The sequence below is a fragment of the Juglans microcarpa x Juglans regia genome, chromosome 1D (genome assembly GCF_004785595.1).
Source record: "Juglans microcarpa x Juglans regia isolate MS1-56 chromosome 1D, Jm3101_v1.0, whole genome shotgun sequence".
NCBI classification, from domain to species: Eukaryota; Viridiplantae; Streptophyta; class Magnoliopsida; order Fagales; family Juglandaceae; genus Juglans; species Juglans microcarpa x Juglans regia.
Window position 1 is genome coordinate 45,148,381 of NC_054594.1, and position 13,807 is coordinate 45,162,187.

Consider the following 13,807-nt stretch of genomic DNA (forward strand, 5'->3'; position numbering starts at 1 on the left):
AGGTTAACACTAGAGAAGATGCACTTGGCCACTTGCCAAAGGAAAGACAGGATGCATTTTGTCGTGTTTCGTTGACCATCGAGCAATTAAAAAACATTTTTCATTATAATAATAAAATATTAATTATTGGGCCTTAATAGCCCAACGGCATAAAGAGAGATATAATAGCATCACTAGAGGCCCAGCTTGATGGAACTCTTAGCATGACCTTAATGGGCTTATAATTTATTTCTGGACTCTTTGTAAGTTGGGCTGAGGAACCTACCTGCTTAGCTTCGATAGATCTGAATCTCGATCAATTTCTCAGCTCAAAAGAATTACAAATAAATAAAAAACAGCACTGCAGCAGCAAAATGTTAAAGAAAGGAATTTGAAAAATTAATTCCTCCAAGTGACACAGATTCGAGAGTCTCGTATATACTTCAATATCTTAGGATAAGGTTATGTAATAGAGAAATGATTTGCAGAAGTTCTAAATTGATAAGTCCCTCATTTGTAAAAAATTAGACTCCACCTTAAAAAAGTATAAAAAATTTATTTTTTATTAATGAGACCTACTTTTTTACAAAAATCTTGCATGAAATTTGTATATTTGAAACTTGTATCTAATATTTCTCGTGGTAATCTAAAAGTTCATGTGTTCTTGCAGCTTCAGATAAATGACATTGCTGTCACAAATAAAGAAAACAAGAAAGCAGCTTGATACTCGTTAATTTATACATTGAAGTAATGCATGCACAAGATCAAGAAAACCTGATATCAGTTCTTTTATTTTCCGTATAATCTTTCAATTCCTTGAAATAAGCAAAGCATGAAAACCTAATCACATATGCAAACGTACATGTGACATGTGCAACTCCCATGCATGCATGCATCCACCATATATAGCAGACAATACAAGACGCAAAACACCTCTCTCTCTCTCTCTCTCTATATATATATATATATATATATGTTATGACAGTTCGATTCCGTGAATGGGCGAGTCCTTATCAATGAAAGCTCACTAAACCACTAAAATTGTTGGTAATCACAAGTTGTCAATCCCACTCAGATACAAACAGAGCAGCCCATTTTTTTCCCCCCTCCCTCAATACGTGCACGTGAAACCCCAATAATTTCCCATGCACTGGTGGGTCCTAAAGCCAGCCATTTCTATTTTGTTCTCAACCCAAACTCCAAGTACTCCCAAGACTCTGTCCACAAAACTACCCCCTCCCCTTGTTTCTCTATCCCTCTCACTGTTCTTGCTCTCTCCTAGCTAATTCCGCTCTGATCTCTGCAAACGCATTTGTTATATATCTTTCTTCAGTTAATTCCCTCAACAATGGTGGATGCAATGCCTCGTTTCCCCTTGATGCTTTCTCTTCTTTTTCTTTTCCTCAGCATTGCAAATGGGGTCCACTGTTATGAAGCGAAGAAGGTCCTCGACCTGCAAAGTTTTCAATGGAAACAGCAAAGTGGTACACCGAGTTGCTTCTCCCGGAAATCAAGTGAGTTTTGGCAAAGAGAAAAAGTAAAGCTCGTAAACTACTTATATAGCCGGATGTAGCGTTTAGAACTTTATTTTATTCTCCACATTGGGATTTGTTATCAACGATTGATTTCTTCTCTAGGCTGACTGCTTTTATGCTTTAGGACAGATGTTTAAATACATCGGTTGGCATTATCTTCGAAACATATATATCTTAAATGATTAGTCCTTAATTTATAGATCTACCGAGTTTTTTTTTTTTTTTTTTGGGGGGGTAAGTAAAGGAAAGTAAGAATTAAACCTTCGAGTATCACTAAAATCAATGAATGGTTAAACCACTCATCATGCAATATGATCTAATCAATAAATGCATTATTTATAAGATCATAGGTATTAAAGGCCTAAAAGAATCAAGTCCAACTCTTATATATAATACACTGTCAAGTACAAAATCAAATACACCAGATGAGAAATAAAAACTATGTACGTACTCCTTGATCAATGTAAGTTATTATAAGTAATTTAATAACTTTTAAAATATTAGTCAAACAATCTAACAAATGGCCTGGGTAGCCAATTTAATTAGAAATTTAAAGGCTTGAATAATATTTTTACACTTTATGTTGGAAAAAAAAAAAACTAAAATTTTCCTAGCTAGATAGATCATTTGTTCTCTTATCTTCCTTGTTTTTCCTCCTTTTGATAATTTATTTTATTTCTTATTTCCCCGCCCTAAACTTAATTTGTCTTTAGTTCTCTCCCTCTTTTTCTGCAAACTAAAGTCATATTGAGAATCACGGGCCGGGGTTTGTTGTTTTGTCTTGTAACTATATAAACGAAGACCAAATTACCTTTGAAAACATATATATGCTTTTCTTTTCATTCCCCTTCTTGATTTGGTTCTTAATATTTCAATGGGGGTAACTGTTTCTGCTCACCATAACGTGACTCTGCCATCGCTTTAGGGGAAAAACAATCATTACTCTCTCTCTCTCTCTCTCATGAATACGTTGATTAATTGTTTGAACTTTGAACCATGGTGAAAGGTTAGTTAAGTAATTTCAATTATGATCAGATGATAATTCAACGTAGTCATGAGTTTCTGATGATTACAAATAACTACTCATGGGGGGAATGGACATGGAGCAACAAGCACCACATAACAATCGTGAAATAATATAATCTCTTACAATTAAGTCAATTCCGACTTTGACTGTTAATGTGCCTAGCTATTTACATAGACATTCCGCTTAATAGCTTCAGTCCTTTTTCTTCTCCGATTTATGCCCTGGGCGCGGCTGTACTTCACAGCGACGAATTTGAACCGACACTGAGAGTCCATATATATATATATATATATATTGTTATTTTGGCTTTGGAAGTTGACAGAGATCGTACTGGTTTGAGAGTATATGACCAACTTTGTGCGCTTTTACAGCTGGGCTTTGAACTCATGATGTCTTGATAATTAATATTACAGCTGGGCTTTGAACTCATGATGTCTTGATAATTAATATATCTTGTCGTTGCTTTACTTTCCATTGAATCTAATTTTGGATCATATATGTGCTTTGATATATAGTATTCATGATTCAGCTGGCTCATCCTTAATTTCTAGCTAGGAATGCAAGCTTCTTCTTTAGGACTTGATGTTGTCGTGAAAAATCAATATTGCAAAATCTATCGGTTTTTAATCCAGTTCTTTTGAGAAGTAGGGAGGGAGAATGGTGCAACTATATTGGAAATGAAACACCGAGACTACTGCTCAGGAAAGATCATCGACTGGAATGAGAAGCAACAAAAACGCTTGATATTGGATAATTCTCATGTCCAGTTACTGCAATCCCGGTTACGAAACAAAGCCGCGTCCGGTGGTGTCGAAGATGCGTCCAAAGCTCAAATCCCATTAACTTCTGGGATAAAACTTGAGACACTAAACTATATCGTAACTATCGGGTTGGGAGGGCGAAATATGACAGTTATTGTGGACACCGGAAGCGATTTGACGTGGGTTCAATGCCAGCCTTGCAATTCATGTTACAATCAAAAAGAACCTCTCTTCAACCCTTCGGCATCCTCTTCATACCAATCAATTTTGTGCAATTCACCAGCATGTCGGTCGATTCATTCTGGTTCTTGGAATTCACCCCTGTGTGGAAGCAACCAAACTTCTTCATGTAACTATGTCGTTAACTATGGAGATGGGTCCTACACTAAGGGCGAGCTAGCTCGTGACCGCCTTAACCTCGGAGCAACTCCTGTGAATGATTTTCTATTCGGCTGTGGTCGGAACAATAAAGGTCTTTTTGGAGGAGCTTCAGGTCTCATGGGACTGGGAAGGAGCGATGTCTCAATCATCTCTCAAAGTTCTGCCTTATTTGGAGGAGTTTTCTCCTACTGTTTACCTTCCACTGAAGCTGGGGCTTCTGGCTCATTGGTTATGGGTGGAGATTCTTCGGTATTCAAGAATTCCACTCCCATTTCTTACACCAGAATGGTTCAGAATCCGCAGTTGTCCAACTTCTATTTTCTCAACCTTACTGGCATAAGCATCGGTGGGGTGGCTGTAAAAGCTCCAAGTCTTGCTCGTGGCGGAATTCTGATCGATTCTGGGACTGTTATTTCAAGGCTTGCTCCATCAGTTTACCAGGCTGTGAAAGCGGAGTTTCTGAAACAATTCTCTGGGTTTCCTCCAGCACCAGGATTTTCTATCTTGGACACTTGCTTCAACCTCAGTGGATATTCGGAAGTGAATATTCCTACATTAAAATTGCACTTGGAGGGTAATGCTGAGCTGAATGTGGATGTAACAGGCATCTTTTATGTCGTCAAAACTGATGCATCTCAGGTTTGTTTGGCTCTTGCAAGTCTCTCCTATGAAGATGAGATTGGTATTGTTGGGAACTATCAACAGAAGAACCAAAGGGTTGTATATGATATTAAACAGTCAGTGGTGGGATTTGCAGGAGAAACTTGCAGTTTCATATGAACAGGCCGAGATAATGATAAAAACAGGTGAATTGATGTGAATACAATTCTTCCAAGCAGCGCGAAGCTATTTATCATTAATGGCAATAAAATTTAGCAGTAATTGATATATATATATATATATATATATATATATATGTAACAGTTGAGATCTCACTACATCACCTATTATTGCTCAACTAACTAACGGTGAAATCTTAATTGGGTGAGTACGTAAATTGCAATGTTTCCTTCGATTTTATTTATAGGGAAAAAGATTGGGCGGCTTCAGGGATTGTTTTCATATGATCATTGTTTACTCTTTTAAAATTCAGCACAGATCCATTTTTTGGGTTAATGAATCTCCTAATTCGTATCTGCCGATAAATGGGCTTCACACCAAAACCCATATAACCCAGATCCATCTTGCTTGTAAGAAAATGCAGGCAGGCTCTTCCCATCTCCAACTCAAAAATTGAGGTATTTATCGACAATTTCGTTTTCTTTCTCCCTTTTAACTTAAAATAGTTTCCCTTTTGGGGCTTAAAAAGTGATAGTCATCATTATTAATATAATTTAATTATATTTTCTCAATCCTTTTCGCCCCACGATCTCTTCCGCTCAAAACAAATTAAAAAGTTTCGGATTTTTTTTTTCCCTCTAGGCAAGCAAGCTCATTAAACGCTAGCTCCACTACTTCTATTGTTAGATATAGCAGTAGATGCATTTCAAGTGATGAACCACCAAAGGTTAGCTATATACGGAAGTCGAATTCTCTTGCCTAATTAGTTTAAATTGACCTAAATCCAATCGTCACAGGTGTAACATTCTAAGAGAAAGTAAATAGTGAGTTGAGATGGAATGAGTTGAGCTGAAAATTAAATAAAATATTATTAAAATATTATTTTTAATATTATTGTTTGAGATTTAAAAAAATTAAATTATTTATTATATTTTGTGTGAGAATTTAAAAAAATTGTAATTATTAGATGAGTTAGGAGACTTTTATATCCCAACCGAACAAATTCTCATAGTTATCAACAAAAAAAAATTGGATAAAAATTAAGAGCAATAATATAGGTACAACTGTTTTTATAATATTTTATATAATTATATTTAAAAATAATTGTATTTATAGAAATTAGGGATGTTATTTTTATAAATTATTTTATAAAAATGTCCCATTTAAGATATAATGATATAAAAGGCTGTAAAAAAAAAAAAATTGTAAGTGTATGATTTTTTAAAAATAAAACCGAAGGATCCACGGCCGGGGTTGTAATTACTAAGTAACAGTACATGCATCTCCATCTAGCCTAGCCTACAAAGAGTTCCGCCAAAAAGGCTAGAAATTGGTTTTTGATTGCTAAACAAATGTTTTAGTATCGGATAATCAATTTTATAAATTAACGCAATTTAACTGCCGTCGTGCATCTGGGACAGACCCAAAATTGTATGTATTTTTTAGAAAACTGAGAAGTGAGAAGCATATATCCATATGCCAATATTACAGACAATGCAACAAAGGATGAAAAAATTACAACAACGAAAAAAAATAGGGTATTGTATAATTTGATTTGGAATATAAATTTTAAAATTTTAATTTTAAAAAGTAAATTTTAATATTTAAATAATGTGAATAATGTGCTCTATATATACGCTTTGAGAATATAAGAACTGAGTCCTTTTTGGATAATTCTATATGTATAATCTTGTAGGCCTGGTTTGGTTTCACAAACCTTTCAAACTATTTCATCACATCTGATCATCTCATTTCAATATCGAAATACTATTTAAATACAAATATTTTTCAATTTTAACTGGTCAAATTTTTTATCTAATCATTATCTAATCATTAGAACTTTTTCAAACTTAAAAAAAAAATTAACTTGTTCAAATCTCAAAATAAAAATATTATTAAAAAAGTATATATTCTAACTCTTTTGAACTTTATAATCTTTTTATTCAATTTTTCTCTCTCATTTTTCAAAATCTTAAAAAATATTTTAACTCAAATCATTTCATTATTATTTACAGATATTTTATCTAATCTATCTATATATACCAAACAAGACCTTGCTCTTGTCTTCTGTTTTTGGTGCGGACTGCGCGCAATTTGGATTCTCTTGCCACTAGGGCTGGGCTCCGACTCCGACGGAGTCGGAGTGCTCGTTTTCGACCTCCGACTCCGACAAGAGTCGGAGCCAAATTGGAGCTCCGACTCCGACTCCGAATTGGAGTAGGAGTCCGACTCCGATCGGAGGTCGGAGCTCCGACCTCCTATCGGAGCTCTGACATAAGATCGGAGCTCGACATGCGCTCGACGTAGCGCTCGAGCGAAACTCTTTCAGAGAGGTTCGCTCGACTTCCGCTCGACATGTCGCTCGAGCGAACCTCTCTGGAAGAGGTTTGCTCGACTTCTGCTGGACATGTCGCTCGAGCAGAACTCTTCTAGAGAGGTTCTCTCGACTTCTGCTCGACATATCGCTCGAGCCAATGTTCAATACAACGTGTGCTCGACTTGCGCTCGACACCTCGCTCGAGCGCAAGTGTACAATAAAAAAAATTTCGGAGTCAGAATCGGAGCTTCTTGGAGCTCCGACTCCGACTCCGAATAGATATTCGGAGCTATTTCGAATTCCGACTCCGAATTTCGATAACTCCGACAAAGTTGGAGTCAGAGTCAGAGTGGAAGTCAGACGGAGTCAAAATTTTCAGACTTTTGCACATCCCAACTTGCCACTGAAAACCACAAAACTGCAAACACTGTAGCTTTTGGGAAAGATATATCCGAAGTCTGGGGTCCAGGTTTAAAGATAGCTTCAAAGATTTGATTTTCAGAAATTGACAAGTCTGATATTAATGTAATTACTATCAGTACCTGCATGCATGTAAAAGCGAGTTCTACGGCTAGCTAGCCTACATGGATGATCGTGACATATATCGGATTTTAACGCTAACTAATAAAGTTTGGGGAAGTTTCATGAGATACTAATTTATGGTGTGATCTTCATGAAGATCCTACAATCTGCCATGTTAACAATGTGTCACATGCCAAATTTAGAACTGTGTATTAATAATACGGCATGCCAATCATGTGGTAATAGTCCCCCCCGGCGCCGAAAAATAGAAAAATCTACGAATTCTACGAAGATTGCAAAACATAAGAGACTAGTTCAGAAAATTATGAGAAAAAGTAAAATATAAGTACGTAGGAAAAGACAGTTATAAATTGAGGCACTTGCATGCCAATCAGCCAACGTCTTATTGAAAGAAATATCTGATAATTAATGAATGTCTAATCCCGTCTATATATATCTACATGTAAATGAACGTAGCAATTACCAGACTCTCTATCTCTCCATATTCTAAAGAAAGAAGAGAAACATTTGAAAATAGAAAAAATAATATTAAGTGTTCTCTTTCTTTTCAATGACTAAGAAAATTTCACATTTTCTCTTTACTCTTACCTTTTTTTTGGATCCATGATATAATTCACATAATCCTTGTCTTCAGTGGCCAAGTTCAACATCAAAAATTGGAGAAGCAATCGAGTTCAAGCCCCCAAATATAATATCATCACCATCGGCATAGCTCCCGGAGTCTTGGCAATCAAAGTATGTCTGAATATCGTCTGGAAAACTTCGACGTGGTTGGTCAGACTCTTGAGGCGTTGGTGGACTATCGGCTACCGATGTCCTTTCCAGCATTTCCTTAAACTTGGAGGATTGCAACAGAAGCTCTAGAGCTGACGATGTCGATGAGGCACCACTGCCAAGCATTGGAGGAGCTAGGGTCGTATCACTGGCAGTAGTACTTGAACTAGTCTGGTTGGATAAGAAGCTTAAGCCAAGCTCAGGATCAGGATTAGGGTTTTCCAATAGATTAAAATCACAATTAAGATTGGATTGAAGGTCGTTAGGGTTGGTGAGGCTATCAAATTGGTTATTGGGGGGACGTAGCCACTTGATATAACGACTAAGGTCAAAGTTAGTAACGGCGTTAAGTCCACGATACTCTATTGCTGCCATGTCATATGCTGTGGCTGCTTCTTCTTGAGTGGCTGTGCACCAATAAAATAAAATAATGTTAAAAAAAAGAAAAATAAAAATGATAGTGTGGTAGGGGTACTAATTTGGACATAAACATAATAGTTTCCTTCAAAATCCGGTTGGGGGGTAAGAAAAGCAGTATTTAAGTCGGATGGGGATTGAATAAATAAAGCAGTTGAAGTTTGGTGATCTATTTCCCAACCAACTGGATTTGGTTACACATGAGATAGATTTATCCCATTATCTTGACCCATATCATATATGCTTGTTGTCTATATTTATAGGATCTAGGAAATACTAGTTATTTTCTCGGGAAACATCTCACTTTCAGTTTCGATTAATTTCTACTGTGGGCCGCTGGCTAGAGTCTCATAAAAAGGTACCAAATTAACTGTATTCGTTTGTTGTTTATGGTTGTACGACACTAATTATAGTGACGTGGAACCAGTCTATTTTGACACGTGGAATTAAAGAAAATGACTCCCTGAGAGCATCAGTCATGTAGAAGCTGCTGATGCGCCCAAGTTTTTGGAAGGACCTTGTGAATAATGTAGTACTGGTGAAAGAGATGTATTAATTTGCTAGGTTCTTTAACTTTAGCTATTATAGTTATCCGTACGTGCATTAATATTTAACCTTTTTTTAAATACATTGAAAAACAATATATATAGAGCTGATATATTTAATTAAAATACCTTCTTGTCTCCTTTTTTTAAGGCAAAGAATAAAATTAAGCAGCGTAGTAAGTACGTAGTAAATGGGTGTAAATTGTACACTATTCTAATTTTTAATTCATTATTTTAAAATGCCAGGACGGCCTTGTTAATTTTATTTTAAAATTTTACAGAGAAAAGATTGTAAAAAAATTGGAGAAAGCTCGATCATGAGTAGAGATAGATAATCATAAGAAAAAGAAGAAAAACGTGGAATTAATTACGAACCATAGGTTCCAAGATAGAGATATTTGTTGCCGAATACTCTGCCAATGCGAGCTTCCCACCGTCCATTGTGATGATGTCTGAACATTTGAAAATCACAGAAAGTCAGTGACCATATCAAACACATGCATGCATGAGAGCATGCAATAGGAGTAACATCAGTGAGAAAATAATTAGATTGTGATGTTTACCGAATTATTTCGACAATTGGAGATCACCGTAAAGGTAAGTGAGCTACCGACTAAAGGGTATTCATTTTTTTCATCAACAGCTTGTGGCGATATTAATTGCAGTAGTGTATATACATACGGACAGGCATGCATATATAAATGCACGTTTTAGCGCCGTCCATTGGAGATAGATGGAAAATATATATATATATATATTTTTTTAAATATCCATTTGTTTTTAAATAGAGATTCTCAGGTTCATGAGTTAGGAAAACAAATCTACAGGCCGGATGAAGGCCGATGGAGTACTGATGAAATTGGCCGAATTGAGGAATCTTTAAATACCTTGCTACGCCTCTGTACTTTGAGACCCCACGGGAAAATCCACTACTTTTTCTGTACATTGAATCACAGTGAAAAGAAATAAAAAAATCAATTGGTATTTTCATCGATCATGTAACGATTATATATTCATGGTATGATCAATTCGGCAGAAATTCAGATTAATTACCTCCTCAAAGCACCGATGTACTCTTCTTTTGACTGACCTTCCATTTCTTTGAGTTCTTCTTGGTAGGTTGCGAGCTAATACATGATCAATTATCATATATAGATGATTAATTACATCTTTTTTATATATATTAATGTATTCAAATTATTGAAATGCCATAAAAAGTAAAAACGAAAGTGATAATTAATTACGTTAACAAGTCGACAAGTCACAAAACTTATAAGATCAGATCATGAGAACTATACCGGGAAATTGAGGATGGTTTCTTGTCCCCAGTACTTCAATGCTGCCAAATCATAAGCATGTGCGGCAGCTTCTTCATCATCATACGCCCCTAAAAAAATCCGATGTCTCTAATTACATTGAATTTTTTACAAAATATATAACAAGATAACCACAATTATTTCTCTCCAACTCTTCATTTCCTTCTAATGTTATTTATAAAGAACGAACGGATTAAGATCAGAACAAGCAAAGAAATTAATCTGCCGCGCCCCCCCCCCCCCCCCAAAAAAAAAAAAGGTACCTAAATATACTGCATTAAGGTTGGAAACCGCCACCGCCACCGCCACCGCCATCATCGTACCGGAAACAGAGAATTACAGAACAAACAGATTGTTAGTGATGATCAATAATATTTCAATCATAAAGAGTGCATAACGGATCAAAATTATGTTTCTTATTTATTTTTGAAAGGAAGAGAAGAAGAAGAAGAAGAAGAAGAAGAAGAACCTTGTCTTCCTTTCTTGTTCTGCGACTCATTCCAGCAATTCTTATCCCACAAATGAGCTTCATAGCGGCCCGTCCACCGATGCCTAAATCATTAGTCGGCAAACATCGATAAAACGAGAACGCATAAAAATGTAACGAATTATAAGCAAATATATACATATTTCAACGAAAGAAAGCATTGCATTCATCCAAGTCCCGACCTCGTGACGCCCCGGTAGATCGAACTACGCTGCGGAGGAGAGTCTCGAGGGACGCTTTTGCGCGTCCGCTTCACCTTGGTTGTGGGGCTGTCGGTATTGTTACTGGTGTTTGCAGTAGTAGTACTGTTCTTGACTGAGCTTTTCGCCATTAATTACTTCGATCACAAGGTCGAGAGAGAATGCAAAACACAGAGAGAGAGAGAGAGAGAGAGAGAGAGAGAGAGAGAGAGATGACCAGTCATCCAATGAGAAGGACTTTAAAGGGCGGTTAATAGCCGGCCGGCTGAGGTGGACGGTTTTTATGGCCGTCTCTAAGCGGCTTGGAGCCTCTTCCCCTTTGTCGTTACCACTTCTTTATGACTCTTTTATTATTATTTTTTTGTTACGAGGAAATTGATCTAACAATATAATTAGCTTCTACTTTGCCTCCCCCCCTAATCCTGATCTACCTAGCTAGTAAGGTTTCCTAATGAGCTTATACTTTTTCAGTCTTAATTTTTAACCTAACCCCATTTCTCTCTCTCTCTCTCTTGTTTGGTGTGTCATTGTCTTGATATTTTTACTTTTATAATACCATGTGAAATTTAGGATCTATGCTTATCCAATCTATCCTGTTTTTAATTTTTGGTGAATTCAGAATCAGCCAACATTTTGTTATGTTGTTAATTTGCCCCCATCATGGAGTTTACAAACATTTAAGTATATAATAAAGATTTAATTTGAAGTTAATTAGATCATTTAATGCTTCGGATCATAAGATGATCAGAAGCGAATATTCAGATCAATTTTATTATTACCTTTAAGGGATCAAGTACTGTGGGTGAACACTAACAGTTGCTTAATTTGCTACTTTGGAAATGATTGAGCTTTGAAACGCAGTTTTGTTGGCTTCCAAATATGTTACGGGTGAAACATACAATATTAGATGAGATAAATACACGTGTGTTATATGAAATTACGTGAGTTTATAAAATAAGACGCTCAAATTAACTCATTAGATGAGATGCTAGATTGCATTGTCTGCACCTAAGAAAGGGTTAATTAATCTTATAGCTAGCTAGCTATTATATATCGCAGGGGCAATTGCCTTATCGATCCCTTTCATACCGACCAATAGAAAATGGGTAGGATCGTTTGGCACAATTAGAGCTATATAGTTATAGTCATGCCCCATGTCTATAGCAAAATATTAACTTTTTTTTCAAATGATCGCAACTACTCTACGAGGCTTGACGACTCCTTAATTACGTACGGGTAAACCTTATTAATTAATTAGGCTAGAGGGAAAGGCAGTGCTCCTAAGTTCTTTTAGATAATTTTATATAAAATTTTAAAGTTAATAAAATATTATTTTTTAATATTAGTTTTTAATATTATTATTATTTTAAAATTTTAAAAAATTGAATTATTTATTATATTTTATATAAAAATTTTAAAAAATTGTAATTGTGAGATTAGACCGTCTCCTCTAATGTATGTATATAACATCATGTATATTTGGTTCCATTCTCGTCTATATATTTTGCATGTCTTATGATTAAAAAATTATATATAAATAGCCAGCTTTACTATAAGAAATATTTGCTTGTACTAGAACTTCTGGATCACAGAATCAGGGGCTCAGCACGTATCTTCTTCATCGGAACAACACCAAAAATCAAGAACTTTTTGACCTTTTTAGAGAATGCCGCGGTAACAAACTCAACCACAAAATCTCCTATTTTTTCGGTCTTTGAAGACGAGAAATCAAAGTTAACCAAACCCGATCTGACAGTTTGGGTCTAGCACGCGCACACTTTAATAAAGAAGAAGATAAATGATAGAATGATATTAGTTAATAAGAATTTGTTTATAATTATGAAACAAAATAATATTATTTTTATTTTTATTTTTGATTTTATAGATTTAAATAAGGGTGTTATCCACTCATGGCGGGGTCGATCCTTCCCGCACCCCACATCGGGATGCGGGGGCGGGGGCGGGGGCAAGGGCAAGCTATTCATCCCCCTTACTCTCTGCCTTCTCTAATAGTGCCCATAGTTCACTGGGTTCATAAACTATTTTTAGACTAAAAAGTTACTAAAAATATATTTTTAGATTTAAATTGTAATAGTGCCCATAGTTCACTGGGTTCATAAACTATTTTTAGACTAAAAAGTTACTAAAAATATATTTTTAGATTTAAATTGTAAATTTAAATTTATAAATATGACTATAAGTTTTTAAATTTGTTAATATATATTATATGTAAATTAATATAGTTTAATATAAATTTTATATAAGAGGTCAAAATAATATAAGAATCTTACTTAAATAATATGGAATTCTTGTATTATCTTAGTAATAATATATATATAAGTAGTGAGGCGGGGGCCAGCCCACCCCTGCCCTCGCTGGGATTTCTCTCTGCATAGCGCAGGCTAGGGCAAGACAGAATAGTAGAGCTTTGCTGTCCACTCTTAAATTTAAATATAATAAAAATATATTATTATATTTAAAATTATATATAAATTATGAATAGGTTCTAAGGATAAAAACATCCCACAAATCTAGGGACAAAGGAGTGATCGGCCAGGTAAAAAGAAGACTAGAGGCCGAATCATCATGAGTTTCACCAAGTACTAAAGTTCCTATTCTTTGATTAATTACAAAATGGGCCCTTTCTCGTGTTTTCCAGTCATAATTAATTTGAAAAGCGAGAACTAGAATTGATCATTATTAAGTTATTTAAAAACAAAAACCCAAATAAATAAATTTAATCAA

General features: G+C 35.4%; 2 protein-coding genes across 3 annotated transcripts; one reads left to right on the forward strand and one right to left on the reverse strand.

The window, feature by feature from the left end:
* Positions 1-1,039: 1,039 nt before the first annotated feature.
* On the forward strand, positions 1,040-4,573 carry LOC121262519 (aspartyl protease family protein At5g10770-like). Its single transcript, XM_041165024.1, has 2 exons — positions 1,040-1,493; positions 3,190-4,573. The coding sequence occupies exons 1-2, from the start codon at positions 1,328-1,330 to the stop codon at positions 4,461-4,463; spliced, it is 1,440 nt and encodes a 479-aa protein (XP_041020958.1). The 5' UTR covers positions 1,040-1,327; the 3' UTR covers positions 4,464-4,573.
* A 2,617-nt stretch (positions 4,574-7,190) lies between these two features.
* Positions 7,191-11,361, reverse strand: LOC121262525 (AP2-like ethylene-responsive transcription factor At1g16060). Of its 2 annotated transcripts, XM_041165042.1 has the most exons (9): positions 11,045-11,361; positions 10,845-10,927; positions 10,639-10,647; positions 10,358-10,446; positions 10,113-10,186; positions 9,947-9,997; positions 9,435-9,511; positions 7,912-8,504; positions 7,191-7,322 (listed from the first exon to the last, which is right to left on the reverse strand). In XM_041165042.1, the coding sequence occupies exons 1-8, from the start codon at positions 11,191-11,193 to the stop codon at positions 7,954-7,956; spliced, it is 1,083 nt and encodes a 360-aa protein (XP_041020976.1). In that variant the 5' UTR covers positions 11,194-11,361; the 3' UTR covers positions 7,191-7,322; positions 7,912-7,953. The 2 variants fall into 2 exon arrangements, with proteins under 2 accessions (XP_041020976.1, XP_041020969.1); XM_041165035.1 differs by lacking the exon at positions 7,191-7,322 and having other exon boundaries at positions 7,674-8,504.
* Between the last annotated feature and the right edge of the window lie 2,446 nt (positions 11,362-13,807).

What these genes read in the sequence shown, in the direction of transcription:
- LOC121262519 (XM_041165024.1), top strand. Translation starts at nt 1,328, where the DNA reads ATGGTGGATGCAATGCCTCGTTTCCCCTTGATGCTTTCTCTTCTTTTT. An exon ending in TTGCTTCTCCCGGAAATCAA is followed by an intron (nt 1,494 to 3,189) that starts GTGAGTTTTGGC and finishes TTTGAGAAGTAG; the next exon opens with GGAGGGAGAATGGTGCAACT.
- LOC121262525 (XM_041165042.1), bottom strand. Translation starts at nt 11,193, where the DNA reads ATGGCGAAAAGCTCAGTCAAGAACAGTACTACTACTGCAAACACCAGT. An exon ending in AAGTACAGAGGCGTAGCAAG is followed by an intron (nt 9,512 to 9,946) that starts GTATTTAAAGAT and finishes TCAAATGTTCAG; the next exon opens with ACATCATCACAATGGACGGT. An exon ending in TCTCTATCTTGGAACCTATG is followed by an intron (nt 8,505 to 9,434) that starts GTTCGTAATTAA and finishes ATTGGTGCACAG; the next exon opens with CCACTCAAGAAGAAGCAGCC.